General features: G+C 41.1%; 1 protein-coding gene and 1 long non-coding RNA gene across 7 annotated transcripts in view; one reads left to right on the forward strand and one right to left on the reverse strand.

Annotated features, from left to right (window-relative positions):
• NPHP3 (nephrocystin 3) overlaps positions 1-13,401 on the reverse strand; it is a 36,509-nt gene extending 23,108 nt beyond the window's left edge. For 3 of the 5 annotated variants that reach the window (XM_070493190.1, XM_044754842.2, XM_044754845.2), the window contains exons 1-8: positions 12,943-13,401; positions 10,806-10,931; positions 10,089-10,239; positions 8,113-8,265; positions 6,666-6,799; positions 5,099-5,259; positions 2,190-2,346; positions 733-807 (exon numbers count right to left, since the gene is read on the reverse strand). In XM_070493190.1, the coding sequence (XP_070349291.1) occupies positions 733-807; positions 2,190-2,346; positions 5,099-5,259; positions 6,666-6,799; positions 8,113-8,265; positions 10,089-10,239; positions 10,806-10,931; positions 12,943-13,335 (1,350 nt within the window). In that variant the 5' untranslated portion in view covers positions 13,336-13,401. Of the gene's footprint in view, positions 1-732; positions 808-2,189; positions 2,347-5,098; positions 5,260-6,665; positions 6,800-8,112; positions 8,266-10,088; positions 10,240-10,805; positions 10,932-12,480; positions 12,661-12,942 lie in introns of all 5 variants that reach the window. The other 2 variants (XM_044754844.2, XM_044754843.2) reach the window with 2 other exon arrangements.
• Positions 13,402-13,646: 245 nt separating this feature from the next.
• LOC123279489 (uncharacterized) overlaps positions 13,647-16,355 on the forward strand; it is a 117,690-nt gene continuing 114,981 nt past the window's right edge. The window contains exon 1 of one of the 2 annotated variants that reach the window (XR_011496523.1): positions 13,647-13,866. This is a non-coding gene — a long non-coding RNA (uncharacterized lncRNA). The remainder of the gene's footprint in view (positions 13,867-16,355) is intronic. The other variant, XR_011496522.1, reaches the window with a different exon arrangement.

Below are 16,355 nucleotides of genomic sequence, written 5' to 3' on the forward strand. Positions count from 1 at the left end.
GAAAATATAACTCATAAATCTTCAAGATAATACTTGCGACAGCAGAGAAACTTTCCGTTCAAGACAGCTCTAGGATCCATGACCTCAGACCCCGAGAGGTGTGTTTTCACCCCTCCCTGCTGTTAGGAATAGTGTGGTGGAAAAATGCGAGGAAGATTTTTTGAATTTACAGAAATTCAAGATGCATACAGAATCTGAGGAGGCTCTCTATTGAATAGGATGAACATTTTCCCTCAGATACTTCCTTTTATCTCCCATTTTTGTAATCCATTTTACACTTAACAGGTACGGAGGCATCAAATAGCTTTGTGAGACAGATGAGAGATAAAAATACATGATACTAGGGCCCAGCCCCGCGGCCGAGTGGTTAAGTTGGCCCGCTCCACTTCGGTGGCCCAGGGTTTCCCAGTTTCGGATCTGGGGTGCAGACATGGCACTGCTCACCAGGCCACGTTGAGGCGGCATCCCACATGCCACAACTAGAAGGACCCACAATTAAAAATACACAACTATGTACTGGGGGGACATGGGGAGAAAAAGAAGAAAAAAAATACATGATACTAGTAATACCACGATAATATCACAGGACTGACTCCCACCAGAAACGATGGCTCTCTCCCCTGATATTGTCTCCAAAAAAACAAACAAGTGATTTTTCTCTGGAAAACTCAACTTTATGGAAACCAGTCTTAAAATATTTTAGATAAAATCTTACAGGGAATCTATATTTACCTGTTTAATAATCTTTTCCACATAAATATAAGTTTTATATACTCCCTCTGCAGGATCTCCTGAGTGATCAATGATCTGGAAAAAGAAATTTAACAACAATAAGAAAAAACAGTAATAACATGAAGAGGTGGTGGTGAACACTTTTATAGTGCTTATGTGTCAGGAACTGTTCTGAGTACTTTCCATACATTAGCTCATTTATCCTCACAACAACCCTATGTGGGAAACACTCATTATTACCTTCATTGTACAGAAGAGGAAACTGAGGCAAGTTAAGTAACTTGTTCAAGGAGACACAAGGCTTTAGTGTGAACAATGTTGCAATAAAACAAAAAGTATCCTTCTTTTGATTATGTGTCCTAATTTTGTCCAATGTATTTCCGTACTACTCAATATACACAACCTTCAAAATACATCAAAATCCACCTTTATGCTGATAGAAGACTAGGCTGATACTAAAATAATTAAAACAAAGAATGAAACGGCTCTGAAGATTAACTATAATAAAATTGTACTCTTTTCTCTTAGCCTCTTTACTAGGTTACACGGGTCTCAAGCTATCTTTTCAATACTAAATGATGTAAAGAAAAATGCTTCTATTCGCACGTGATCTTTTCTGGCTGGGCATAGAGAAATTAAAACTTTGTTAAAATCACAGAGTAGTTTCTGATTGTATTCTTAACTATAAACATTTACCAAGTTATCTCAGTGTGCAGTAACACAAAATCTTGTAATCGCTATTCTAAAATATATCCCGCCATGCATCTAGCGATGATCAAATCCTTTTCCCACACTTCATCAGTTTTTTCCTTTTCCCAATACTCTTAGGAAAGGTTACTATAAAAAGGCTCCTCCTTACACTACTCCTTGGTTAACAGAAGACAGAAGGACTCTGCTTGGGGAAAAAAGCACAGTAAAGAATCTGATTTGTCCACTCACAGATCATACTCTTTTTAGCCACATATCGCTATTTATTCCTTGCTTTCTCTCATAGTCCACAACCAATCTGTTATGAAATCTGTTGGCTCTACTGCTAAAATTTATCCCGAATCCTACTGTTTTTCATCACCTCCTCTACCACTACCCTAGTCAGAGCCACCAGCCTCTCTCACCTGGATGACTGTGACAGCTCGCCAACTCTGCCCTCCCCGACTACCCTCCGACGCACAGTCAACGCTCAGCATAGCAGGCAAAGAGATCGTGTCAGAGTAGAATTTCTTCTGCTGCTGTCTAAAGTCCTCCCGTGGCTCTCCATTTCACTCCAAGGGAAAAAACGAAGGTTCTTGACGATCGTCCCCCTATTACCTCTCCTCCTAATCCCCCGACTCGCTCTGCTCCAGCCACACTGGCTTCCTTCCTCTCCAAAAACTCACCAGGCTCACTCCCACCTCGTGGCCTTTGCTCCAGCACTTCCCTCTGCCAAGCACATTCTTAAAAGACAACGCTGTGAATTTTACCTTGGCTTTGTTGGTCTTGTTCAGGTTAGAAACTTGATCAATCAATTGCTGGACAGAGTCAGAAGTGACTTTCCCATCCTCCAAACGATGATAAATTAATCGTGGTTTGCCTTCAGGGTTTTTCAGAAAAGCTTCTTCACAGTCTTCCAATAAAAGGCTAGAATGGAAATCAGGATTTCTTGTATTACACTGCACTGTGGCAGCAAACAGTCAATCAACCTAAGTGCCAATAACGGGGCTTTACTACCATGACAAGTGGCCAGAAAAGGCCCAGCTGCAGAATAAGTGAAGCTTTCTAAAAATGGATATTTCATAGCTCTGCTCTAGCTTAGTCTTAAAATATAATATGTTCCGTAGTGGACAGTGAAAGTAGGTACAATACATTGTGCATTAAATTAAATTTTAAAGCAAACACAACCTTCACTTTTTTAATCTAATAAAAAAAATACTCTCAAAAATACTGTTACACGGCTGGCCCTGTCGCCGAGTGGTTAATTTCATGCACTCCACTTTGGCAGCCCAGGGTTGCCAGTTTGGATTCTGAGCACAGACCTACGCACTGCTCATCAAGCCATGCTGTGGCGGCATCCCACAAGGAAGAACTAGAATGACTTACAAGTAGGATATACAACTATGTGCTGGGGCTTTGGGGAGGAAAAAAAAAACCCGACAAAGATTGGCAACAGATGTTAGCTCAGGGCCAATCTTTCTCACCCATAAAGTATACCTTAAAAAAAAAATTCTGTGAAACATGGCTCAAAATAATGCACCAGACTCATGAGACTTTGCATATAAATGGAAAACCTAATTCCGCTTACAATTACACAATTTCCAAGTTAAAACACAAATATTATCAGCCTCAAGATTTCAACATTTTTCTCTGCTCTAGTCCTGTAGATTTTCTCATCCAATACATGATCTGAATCTTCACACCCAAGATACACTATAAGAAAGATCCAGAGGGAGATGGGGAGGTTAGATAGCTAGTAAAAATCTCAATTGAGTTAAAGTTTAAAAAAATTCTAACTTTGCTACAAGGTACCATAACTACAGTTTGTACTATTCCTATTTACATTCTAGAAAAATCTTAGAATAACCTACTAGTGTTTTCTACACCACAAGGAAAATTACAACCAATTCCCCTTTCTAAAAAACAATAAATGAAAGTTTGTCTAGAGAGGCAAGCTAGTGTGTGTACACAGGGGAAAGCTATTACGTGATTCAGACCTTGCATAATCAACTAAAATACCAGCCCCAATACAAAACAGAAGAAAATAATGTTCTATTACCTATCTCTCTGCCAATTAAATCAATCTGAACCATAGAAGTTTTCCTTGTTGAAATCATTCTGACCATGTTCTACAGAATTCTGGAATTGCAACGGTTCAGTTGTTATTACTTTGGGAGGAAGTCTGCGGCCCATCTGGATACCAAAGAACGAGCCTTCTACTTAGGCACATGTTCCTATTTCAAAACAGTCCCTACAAAACTCCTATGTGGGGCTCAGATGAAACGATAGGACGCCTGGGATTTGGTTCAAATACTTGGTGGGAGGGAAGCAGAGGGGTTACTGGGTACCGCTCAGGGGACCTGTTTGTAGATTCCTCTTTTAGGAAGACGGGGAAGCCATCAGGAGAGGTGAAGGAGCAACCTGAGAGAAATTAAGCCTCCACCAGCCCCTGTGTGGCTTGAAGCCCACCCCTACTGTCAGGCTTCCAGACAGACATAAAAGAAAAATAATGTACAATAATGTACAAAATATGGATATAAGGTAAAAAAAACAAGATGGTTTCAAGGATTAAAGAATTAATAAGAGAAAAAAACAACAAATGATATGTATTACCACTTGAGATAAAATATTACCCAGATATTAAATAATAAAACAGGATATTTTCTTAATAAATATAAAAACAAAACAGGAAAAGAAAAGGGGGTAGGAGGTAAAAAAACCCAGCTAAAGGACATCCAGTTGAAGGAATTCTTAAACTTGTTTTGGGTGAAGGCTCATTGACCAGGTGGCTCCCTGGCCTCTGGGAAGAGTCTTAAGGATCAATGACGGGTTACACTGCAGGGTCTCTGGGAAAGCTTAGGGCTCCACACAGTCCCAGACACCGTTCAAGTCAGAGCTGGTCCTCAATAAAGAGAGAAAAACGCTTTGGAAGGGTAAAATCCAATCAGATAGCAAATGTAGAAAGAAAAATTAACACCCTCATTCTACCTATTTTGTCTTCTATCTAAATATCTAATTGATTAAAAAAATCTTTATTTGCAGACTAGATTCATTGGTGTGATTATATTCACATTATAGGAAAACTGCTCATTTTATTGGATTTAAGTAGTAAGCTCCTTAGAGAATTAAAAACATGATTTAACACCTATATAAGTGTTCAAGTACCTCTCAGTTTGTATCTGAAGAAAGAAAATAATGAAGGTTAATGCTGATTATTGAAATCAGGGGTCCCCAAATTTTCTGTTTTAAAGGGCCAGCTAGTAAACATTTTAGGCTTTGCAGGCCACACGGTCTCTGTTGCAAATAGTCAGCTGTGTAGTGTAAAAGCGGCTGCAGAAAATACAGAGCTGAATGAACATAGCTTTGTTCCAATAAAACTTTATTTGTAAGAAGAGGTGGCTGATCGGATTTGGCTCAGCGCCATAGTTTGCTGAGCCCTGATTAAAATGATCTTTACACTAATGACGTTAATCTTACGACCTACTAAACAAACCTAACAGTGCAAAACTTTCAATTCTTTATTTTATTTAACTATGAAAAGGCATAGAATTTATTGAATTTCATGGATGGTTTTTGGTTATAAGAATGCAATTAGAATTTATCTTTCAGCTTCATTTGGCAATCTCAATCCTATTTACAAGTTAAACTCCTGTAGTAAGTTACAGAATTTTCAGCTTACCTTGGTAAAGTTAAATGAATGAATAAGATAACTAATGAGCTCTTCTCAATTTCCCATTTTCTTACAGTGAGGTATTGATTTTCAACATCTATTGGAAAATGCACAGCATGGAAAAAGTATCCCATTGTCTCACACATTCTTTTAAGTTTAGGTGAATAGTCCTAAAAACAAATGAAAACATATAAGAGCACAGCTTACTGAATTAAAGATCTAGGCAGCTTCATACTTCTTAAAATAAAAAAGCATGATTTAGAACAGGTTATGTTGGATATTTTCTGATTTAAAATTTAAAAAAATATGTAATCACATTTTAAAGAAAATCTTTAAGAGAAAAGGCAAGGTTTTCTATTAAAAAAAAACAGCTTAGCAACTTGGTTGTTTCCTAGCTCAGAAAATGATTTATTTCATAATACAACATAAAATGGTTGGAGAAAAATATTAGGTTATTTTGCTTTGGTATTTGTTTATTTTTATTATTATTATTGCAAATGATTTGTTTTATTGTTATAAAGAGTGAAAAATATAAATCCATAGGTCTATACAGTAAAAAGTGTCCACCACATATATTAGAACTCTAAAACAAACAGATAAAATAAAAATATGTTGGTCTATAACAAATTGAATTAATAAGTAACGATGACTATTATTATGCAATAAATTAGTAATTCCCTCAACATGTCTTTGGGAATAACATATATTCAGGTAGTGAGTGGAAGCTCTGGTTTTCAAAATATTTTATCTTTTTACCAAAATCAAGTAATATCAAAAAGGAAAGTTAAATGAACTTATCAATCAACAATCTGGAGGATGTTAATATAGCAGGTATAAGCATGTGACATGCAGATTTATTTAAAATTCAATTAGAACAGTAGTTGGCAAACTTTTTCGGTAAAGGGCCAGATGGCAAAATTTTTACAAATCAATAATAGCTTAGCAACTTGGCTGTTCTGGCGGAGGCCTTTGTGGTTCATTTAGTCTCTGTCTCAATCTATTCTGCTCTTGTAGTGCAACGCAGCCAAAGACGATGTGTAAATCAAACACTGCGGCTCTGTTCCGACAAAACTTTATTTAGAGACCCTGAAATTTGAATTTCATATAATTTTTACATATCACAAAATATTCTTCTTCTTTTGACTTTTTTCAACCATTTAAAAAGGTAAAAACCAATCTTAGCTCTGGGTCATATAAAAACAGTCTGTGGGCCTTACATTAACCCCAACGGCTGCCCTGAGAAATTACAAACCATGGCAAGGATTCAATTCTGCTACAACCTGAAATAGATTCAAGGACAGAGCAAGCAGATAGTAAACCAAAGCAGGCACTATTAATACAGGTCTTAAATATTGTGCACAATGTGTAATGAAGCATTGAAAAGCATAAAGTTCCAAGGCCTTAATCTGAAAATACTGATAATACTAAGCAAGAAAAGCCCAAGATGCTTCCTGTTCTTTAAGGCATATAATCTAGTAGGTAGTAAACTATTTGGTTTAGATGTTGTAGTATAAATAGGACGCAATATTAACTTGTATTTTAAATCAGTGAATACAGAATTTATAGAAGTCCTCACCTTAAGGAAAAGATCCATTTCGGGCTGGGTTTCATCTGTATAAATGAGGTAACATCTGACAGTGTTACTCCATAGAGAATGTGAAAACAGGGGAGTAACCTGTAATAAACTAGCCACAGCAATATCCCAGTCATCTGAAAATAAAATTTCTCATCAGTTCATGAAAAAAATTATTAGAAAACATTTGACAAGATCATTCCAAAAAGAGTCTGAAAAAACACAACAGGCGTCATAGCAGGGAATCTGATCTCACTTGTAATACTGATATAGCTTCTAGAATAATATATTAGAAGGCAATCAGTTCTCTAACCTCCAATTCTATCCTGGGGCTTAAAGCAGTCAATGCCACCAGTGGTCTTTGCTGGGGTACCAGTGGTTCCAGTCAAATGTCATGGAACTATGCTAAATGAGATGTTTTGTTAATTTGCTGCTTGAGGAGAGCCCACATTCTAAGGCAAGCCTATGGTTTCACCTACTTATTATTCTTGAAATATACTGAGCCAAAAAGAAAGTTCAAGGGGCTGGCCCCATGGCCTAATGGTTAAGTTCGGCATGCTCCACTTTGGCAGTCCGGGTTCAATTCCTGGGTGCAGACCTACCCCACTTGTCAGGGGCCATGCTGTGGTGGTGACCCACATACAAAATGGATGAAGATTAGCACAGATGTTAGGTCAGGGTGAATCTTCCTCAAGCAAAAAGAGGAAGATTGGCAACAGTTGTTAGCTCAGGGCAAATCTTCCTCAGCAAAAAAAAGAAAAAAGAAAAAAGAAAAAGAAAGAAAGTTCAAGAATGGTATAAAATGAAAAGTAATCATATGCCATTTACTGAGAATGAACATTTTAAGACATATTTGACTAATTCAAAAGGCATAATTAAAAATTGATTTTCATTTTGCTAATAGATATTTAAATAATTTTATAGTTTTAAGAAAAAAGAGTAGAGCTACTTACAACATCTCAGATCTGCAGTGGTATTGAAATTCTGAACAGATCTTAGAACTGTTTTGGACACCAAGTTATATAAAAATAACAAAAACATCCTTTTGACTAAGAACACTACATTATATAACTAAGGTTTTTGTATTCCACTCCACAACCTGCTCTAACCTTTAACACCATCAAAGATGCAGAATGAAAGATGAAAAACTACATTAATCTACACTAGACTCTCACTGTTCAACTAAATCACCTAAGAATTCAGACAAGAAGCTCAGTTATTAGAACCTGATTGGCCATTCTGGCCTGGAAGCACCATCTGATCCTGATATGAATTATGTAACCTCATCAGCCCCGGTCAGTGAGAGCACCAGCGCAAGATGGTTTGACACTGGAAGAGACCCAGAATACAAATCTCATGCTCCGCTGATGGTAGGTCTCCCAGCACAAGATTATAGGACACGAACAGTCACTACCATCAGCCAAGGTAATTGGCAAGTGCTGTGTGTTACCTCTGTTGACGTTTGCAAAGGGTCCTTCCACGTCTATAGAACTATGGGCGAACTCAGGGCCCCTGAAGGACTGCTGAAGCTGGATCATACTCCCTATGGACGGCTCACTTCCCAAGGCTCCACCAGTCCAGTATTCACACTGGGTTCCAGCAGCTGTAACAGCAAGAGATTTTATCTTGTGAAAACCAAATTCGTAAATGTTCAAAAACTTATCACATATCCTGAACAGAGTTTCTAATTTAAGAAAAATATTACAATATTGTAAATACAACAACTATTCAAACTTTAATGATTTTGAAAGTACTTTGCCACCAACCTCTGGCAAGTTCTAAGGTGCTGGTTAACATAATTCTAGTTATCATCTCAAATTCAAAGAGGGGATTAAAAAAAAGATGAAAAGAAACAAAGAATACAAGAACCAAAGGAATTATAGTAACAGAGAGAAGTTAAAAACACAACCCCACACACAAAAATTCTGAAAAACATTTCCAACTGTACAGTTTAGGTATCAATGTAAAATTTGAAGGAAAGCATTTCAAAGGAACACTATTACCAGCACACCAGTAATCAACATCGGTAATTCATTAGGATGTAAACTGAGAATGTAAAAAGTATATACTCTTTAACCTCCAAGAGCAACAGAATTAATGTCTGAATCAATAGGTACTTATGAACATGTTGATTTTTTTTTATAAATTATATTTGCCAGAATATCTACATGGCATCCTTCACTAACTACAAGTAAACTGGTATTTGGGCTAAACCTCTGGGAAAACTGAGATTATTATTTGTAGATGTTTGACTCTCAAATGAGTAACATTTCCTCAGGCACTCCTTCTTCATGTTTAAATCAAAATATGAAGAAAGACCTAGAACGAAATATTAACTTGCTTTCCTTAACTTGCCTGGACAATTACAATACAATAATTTTGAAACACTATGCATTTTAACATATGTCAATACTGAAATAACCACTAAGACTAATGTAGGGGTATAAAAGCATCTTCTTAGTCACTCTACACCAATAAGAATCACTTCATATTTTTTCTCAAAAGTTAGTAATAAAAGTCCCAGGATGCTGGTGAGATTCCAATGGTATAAAATGCAAATTAAGAAGGAATTGTCAGTTGTCATATTTTACTCCAAAATGCATCAGTTTGTAAGAATATAATTACAGTTTTTTATAAATGGGAGAGTGACTGAATTTTTCCACCACCTTTAAAAGAGAATCTTTTTTGTTTTTCAGTATCAGTCACACTTTAATAATATTTTCTTGGAATACAGAGGACCCTTTCATTCTATGATTCCAGGCTTTTGTTAGATCTAGAAAAAAAACTATTTTATATGTTTAATTATAAAATAAAAACTTTTTGAATAGTTCACAAAGCTGCATTGGAAACCACTCAGTGAAACAGAATACAGATATTCTAACTGACAGTTGCAAAGAATACATCATTATGGGGAATAACAATGTGGCCGAGACTACTAGCTGTCTTCCAATATCCATTCTCCCCTTCTCCCTTTAGTTTCAGAACCCCAAATTTTAGGTAGATACATGGGTCTCCTGCTAATGATTACACTTTCCAATCTTCCTAGATGAGGTTCTGGCCAACGGGTTTTGAGTAGGGGCATCTGTATACCTTTCCGATTGTGTTTTCAAGGAAAGGAATGTATTCCTTTCCCTCTTCCCCTGGCTGAAAGGCAGATGTGACGGTGGGACCTGGAGGAGCCGTCTTAGAGGAGAGAGAGACAAGCTATGAGTTAAGGTTGGCAGAGCAACAAGACAGAAAGAACCTCAGCCCCTGACAACGTCACAGATTTCACGGAAAAGAGCTGTCATAACAGCTGAGAAAGAGAAAGTGCAAGTCTATCTGTAACAGCAGTCACTTATAGGTTAAAGGATTCAAAGTTGACTCTAAAATATCACTACACCTATACTGAAGGCTCAAAATATCATAAATAGGAAATAAATTTACCAGTAACATCCGTGCAGTTGTCATCGGAATCAGACTCCCCAGGATCAAACACTTGGATCCCCTGAGCCTGTAGCCTCTGAAGCTTGCTCTCCAACTCTCGCTTGGCCCTCAATAAGTCCTGAATTTCATTTTCCTTGGTCTCCCTAAAAATCTTTAAAAGAAGAATATTAATTTTGAAACCTTTTCCATAATCAAAAAGTTGTGTCATCAGCTTTTAAGGGAAAAATCTTTCATTCATAAAACCAATATTCGTTTAGTCCTTGATCTTCTCTTTTGTAGGATGAATTATCCAAGTACCTCCACCTCATTGTTCCCTTACTGGAACGCACAGGAATTCTTGCAGGATGCGTGTCTCTAGTGTGGGGCTGTCTTGTGCACTGCAGGATGCAGATTTGTGCCCCTCCCGCTAAATGCCCGCAGTGTCCTCCCAGAGAAAACATCCCAAACATTTCCAAATGCCTTCCCCCCATAGAGAACACTTTCCTTTTTTTTTCAAAATCCCTATTAAGATGTTCACTTTTATACCTTTTCTTTGAAACTATCTTAAGTTTACCAGGTTCAACTTGAATATGTAAAAAGTGCTCTATCTAGTTTTTATAACTTTCAAGACTCCTACATCATTTACTTCTATTTATTCATCGCAGCATTATAGGAACTTTAAAAATACACTGTTCTTATTCTACGTCACTTTGCAGGTAAAAAAAAAAAGGAATTTACCTTGAATTGCCTTTTAACTTTATCTCTGTCATGTTCAAATGTAGCTGCTCTCTCCATTGCTTGGTATTTTGCTTCTAAAGCACTTTCCTTTTCGCGAAGTATCTTCTGATAAGTTTTTTGAAGTGCCTGGAATAATTTACATTGTTATTTCTAATAAAATTAGTATTTCTCCAAGTTTTACATTATCTTACAAACATCCTACATATCTTAGAATTTTAACAATCTACCTACTATTTTACCAGTTATCAAGAACTGCATTAATGGCGTTTTATTCAAACACATAATGAAAAACTGCAAACACAGAAACTATAGTAAATGAAGACACTAAACATTAAGCTTTCAATGGAAATTAATACTTTTTCTTTGAAATACTGCACCAGCTCTTAATCCTCTCTACACCTCAGTTTTCTCATCTTTAAGAGAACAAAAAGTACAATTTGTAAGGCTTAACTTGAAGGATAATTAATTCAGTGAGACCACGTGCTCCTTGGTTCCATGTCTTCCTCATTTTGCTGTCCCTGGAGTGCTTGCAGTGCCTGACACACTGCAGGCCTCCAGTAAACGTCTGACTGAATGGATTAAACAAATACAGAAGAGTTTTTTTAATGCCTAGATACGGGAGAAAGGAACTAAAAGGGTTACATAAGGAAGCAGGATTGCTAACAGGAGGAACCTGGGACTGTGACATTTGTCAGCCCTTACTGTACTCTTCCCTGGTTGCTCCAGCCTTCTTTTCTACTTCTATCTCAGTTATTTCCAGCGTGCAGTGTCCATTGCACAGTGGCTTGAACACATGAAATCTGATATCTGAAATCTGGTCCATGTTATGCATGCAAGCACATTAAGACTGCCCAGTAGGAAAAGCGATAAGACAACAGATAGACTGCTGATAAGTATGTCTTCCCAGATAACAGCGCTAATTATACAACAGCTAATGGGGGGGGGGTGACTAGAACCCCTAGTCTAGAAGGAAAAAGGCTTCTTCCTTTTAGAAAAATTAGTCTGAGGTATTTATTCAATTCCTACTGTGATGAGCCCAGGAACACTTGGGCTGTCTAGATTTCTTCCATAGTAAAGAAAGAGAATAAACAAACCACAACCCTCAGATGAGCCCAAAACTGATGGCACAAAGTCTCACAACTTTGCTCACAGAGAAGAAATCTCTTGCTTTATATGCTTTTTTAAAACTACTTTCAACTTTTTTTTTTGCTAGAAAAGATTCACCCTGAGCTAACATCTGTTGCCAATCTTCCTCTCTTTTTTTTATTCCTCCCCAAAGCTGTATATTCTAGTTGTAGGTCCTTCCAGTTCTTCTATGTCAGCCCCTGCCACAGCATGGCTACTGACAGATGACTGGTATGGTTCCATCACCAGGAAACGAACCTGGGCTGCGTCAGACAAGCGTGGGGAACTTGAACCACTAGGCCATCAGGGCTGGCTCTTTACAGGCTATGTGGACCAGTCAAAATAGATCTACCACAGGGAGGGCATGCAATAATGGTTTTTGAGTAAATTAATCAAATGGGTTAAGGGAATTTGACTACACCTAGGCAACACTTTCATCCACAGCAGTAAAGATGGTGAAAATCAGGGGACTTGCAGAAAAATTCACTTCAAGATCATTAAAACCTAAGACCTATCGAACTTCACAAAGAAACCGAGACGTGAGCCCCACCTTGGAGGTAAGTAAAATTTGAGGGAGGGAGTTAATAACTACTAGGAGGAGTGTGTTGAGTTGCTTGAACGTTCGTGACCAAAGTCTTGTGTGTATCTTGGGTGAACATACTTCCCTGGAGCCCCCGGAGATGGGCATTTGCTGCTCCAAGACACTGTCAGGCTAATTGCTTCAAGGGGTCTGAATGAATGAACCAGAAACAGAAAGGAGGGCGGTTAGTTAAGGAATCAGTTTAGACCCCAAGAGTATATGTTCCCTCAAATTAAAACGCGGAGCAGTTTCTGCTCAACTTTGAAAACCACTTGTTCTGGAGAGGAGACAGGACGGACGAGGGACGGAGTCAGGCGTCCAGCGTGCAGCCTGGCGGTGCAGCCAAGCAGCTGCGCGGCGTGGGCAGGCCGCCCCCGGCCTCAGTTTCCCGGGGTCGGGCCGCCCCCGGCGAGCGCCCGGGCCCCGCGTTACCTGCAGCTCGGCCCGCAGCCGCTTGTTCTCCGTGTCCAGCTTGGCCTCGCGGCGGCCCATGGACAACAACTCCTGGTTCTTGCTGACCCGGAAGATCTCGTACTCCTTCTTCAGCCGCTCATACTCGGCCGCCGCGTACTCCAGCTCGGGCACCGACGAGCCGGTGGACTTGAAGCTGGCTCCCAGCAGCCCGCCCCCGCCCGTCCCGCGGGGCAGCGACCCGGGCCCGGCCCCCGCCGCCGCTCCCGCGCCCCGGCGGAAGGAGCTGCGCAGCAGGCGGGCTTTGGGCTTCACCTCCACCGGGATCTCGCAGGCCTCGCCGCCGCCCGCCCCGTACGTGTCCTCGATCACCTCCCCGCCTGCGGGGCTCACGAGCGACGACGCCGTCCCCATGGTGCGGGCGGCAGCCGCTGCCCCTCAGCCGGGTACCAGGAGGGGGCGGGGCGGGGTAAGCGGGACGGGGCGGAGCAGCGGGGCGGCGGGGCGGGGCGGAGCAGCGGGGCGGGGCGGCGCAGCGGGGCGGGGCGGCGCAGCGGGGCGGGGCAGTGGGACAGGGAGAGCAGGACGGGGCGGGCAGCCGGACGGGGTGAGCGGGACGTGGAGGGGCGGGGCAGCAGGATGGGGTGGGGCAACTGGATGGGGCGGGGCAGCCGATCGGGGTGAGCGGGACGGGGCGGGGCGGGACAGCTGGACGGGGTGGGCGGGGCAGCGGAATGGGGCGGGGCGAGTTGCGCGGCTGCTGCTTGGGACCCACCCGCTCCACGAAGGCAATTGGGAAATCTGAGAAATGTATTGAGCGTCTGCTACGTGCCTCTCACTGTGTGTCTCCAAGTTTGCATGTAGTTGGAATGACCAGCAGGACAGTACCAGCCAAGACCTTTAAGCTTTACAGCCTGAGACCACCAGAGACAATCCTTAGACAAGGTGAGGTCTTTTCACTTTTTGCCGCAAGGGACGTTGGAGGCCACACATCAGAGGAACTGTGGGGCATCTCACCAAATAATGGGAAAGATAGAGTGTTACAGTATTTGGGGGAAGGGTGAGATTTTAGGTGATAAGAAAAATGAAAAGAGATGGGGGAGCTGTTTTAGACTTTAAAGTCAGGGAAAGGTGGAGTTGGCATCTTCTCCCTTAGCCTATCTTGTGTTCTAGCCCTTCCGACTGCTAACTCGGGTTTCTAACCTCTCCAGGTTCAGACCCCTGGGAGAGGGGGCAGGAAAGGCTTTATTTGATTGACACTGCTGTGAGCTGGATGTTGGTGCTCTTTGGACTTGGCAAATGGCTAAAGCTCACCCTTTTTTCATAGCTGATTTTGTAAATTCTTCAGAGACCCCCTCCCCCTCATAGCTGGAAATTTCCTTGATTCCACCTGGTGCAGGTCTCATCTGGCTCATGCTCACTCCTCCCCCAGCTGTAAGGAATCCAGTGAGACTTGAAGCATCCTCTCTGCTGATGTTTGTGCGTACCTCCAGGGTCCCCCTTGGACAAATCAAGATAATCCACTCTGGTTCATTGGCCTGTGTGTGTGTGTGTGTGTGGCGGAGGGGCGGGGGGGGGGGGGAGCCTGCGTCTGACCACAGGTGTTACAGGTCAGGTTTCCTGGGAAGCAGACTCTGAGGTGGAGGTAACCATGCAAGAGGCTTATTAGGGAGTGTCCTTGGGATCAACACCTCTGGAAAGGAAGTAAAAGAAGCAAGACTGGGCAGTGGGAGAAGCTGCGCTTTGCTGCAGTCCTTAAGGGAGGCCTCAGCCAATCAACAGGGACTTCTGGAGCTGGGATGGCCCTGTAGAGTTATCCTAAATTGGGCTGGGAGGCTGGGACTTTATACCCACGTACCAGCCAGTAACCAACTCTCTTCAGCCAAAGCAGTCTCTGTGGGGACTGACAGTTGAGCGCTGTCTGCTGGCGTCACTTCCGGTGGCTAGAGGAACAAGTCTTTCAGGCGTCACGATATCTAACAATAAGAAACACAGTCTTTGCCCCAAAGAACTCTGGGAATGCAGGCCACTTCCAACTCCCTCCATCACAGTAACCAGTCATCCTTTCTCTTACCCTTTAGATTTTCTTCAGGAGGGAGTTGTGTTCTTTAAACTCCAGGAGATACATATTAAGCTCTTCAGGTAGTCTCCTGAGATAAGGAGAAACATTCCCACCATCACAGTACCTCAAGAACTCTCTCCCTTTAAAGTCTTTCCTCATCTCTAACTCCCAATTCTTGTCCCCTCAATGTGGCTCAGTGGTTTAAGGATCATCCACTAGGTTTCTGACCACCTCCTCTGAAAAATTCTGCTAGTTTTGCACCTCCTTTGGAATGTGCCTCAGATGAAGGTTATCACATCAGTGGTGTCAATCCAACAATCCTCCCCTACGTGTGCATAGTACTGTACTTAACTGTTTTCCTGAACTTGTTCTCCATTAATTGTCTACATTCTACCAGTCTTAGATTTTGGGTAGTTGTTGTTATTATGCCGTTTGTTGAATAGATTCATCACCAGCAACCCTTATTGAGCTTCTGCTAAAAACATAATGTAGTGGAAATGACTAATGACCCAAAGAGATGTCACATGTGGCCCCATTTCTCAAAAAGCATAGGAGTTGTTACTGCGTTCCTTAACTTTTAAATAGTTTTACAGGTGCCCCCAAATACAAATCCAGGTTTGCTGAGATCATGGAGACATCCCCCAAATAGTGATTACTGGCTATCTTTCTCATCAGGGGCAATATGAATAAATTGTGTGCCTTCTGACCTTGGATAACTGTTGGTTAATGCCTCAGTGACCTACGTGAGTGAGTGAGCCCGGAGGTGATCGGATATAGAGTGCTACCAGTTACTTAGTATAATAGTGTGGTTGGTTTTCAACATATTTCTTAATCCTAAAACATCACAGAATTTAGTCTAATTTACAATCTCATAATTTGTTTCCCTTCTTTATGCTGAATTTAACTCACATACCTCAGTCTGAATTTTGAAGGGATAACTTTGAGTATGGAAGTATGGTGAGAATAAAGTCTCTGACAGGCAGCTTATGGCTGATTAAAGATGCCTACAAATTTTTTAACACTCCTTCCATTGAAAGCTGAGATTTGTGATGAGGACAGGCTTCATAATTTGTAGGACCCAGTGCAAAATGAAAATGGTGTGCCCTTTGTTCAAAAATTGTAAAGAATTTCAAGATGGCAACAGCAGAGAATTAAACCAAGCATGAGGCCCTTTTGAGTTCAGGGCCCTATGCAACTGCACTTGGAGTTCTTCAAGGGGTCACACTCTCATGACTCCAGCCTGTTTATGACTCCTTCCCTTGAATCTGGTTGGGCTCCGTGACTGCTCTGACCAGTAGACTATGGCAGAAATGACACTGTGTCAGTTTCGGAGCCCAGGCCTTGAGACAATGGCAGCTTCCATGTCTGTGTC

This window comes from Equus asinus, chromosome 21 (assembly GCF_041296235.1).
Source record: "Equus asinus isolate D_3611 breed Donkey chromosome 21, EquAss-T2T_v2, whole genome shotgun sequence".
Taxonomy (NCBI): Eukaryota; Metazoa; Chordata; class Mammalia; order Perissodactyla; family Equidae; genus Equus; species Equus asinus.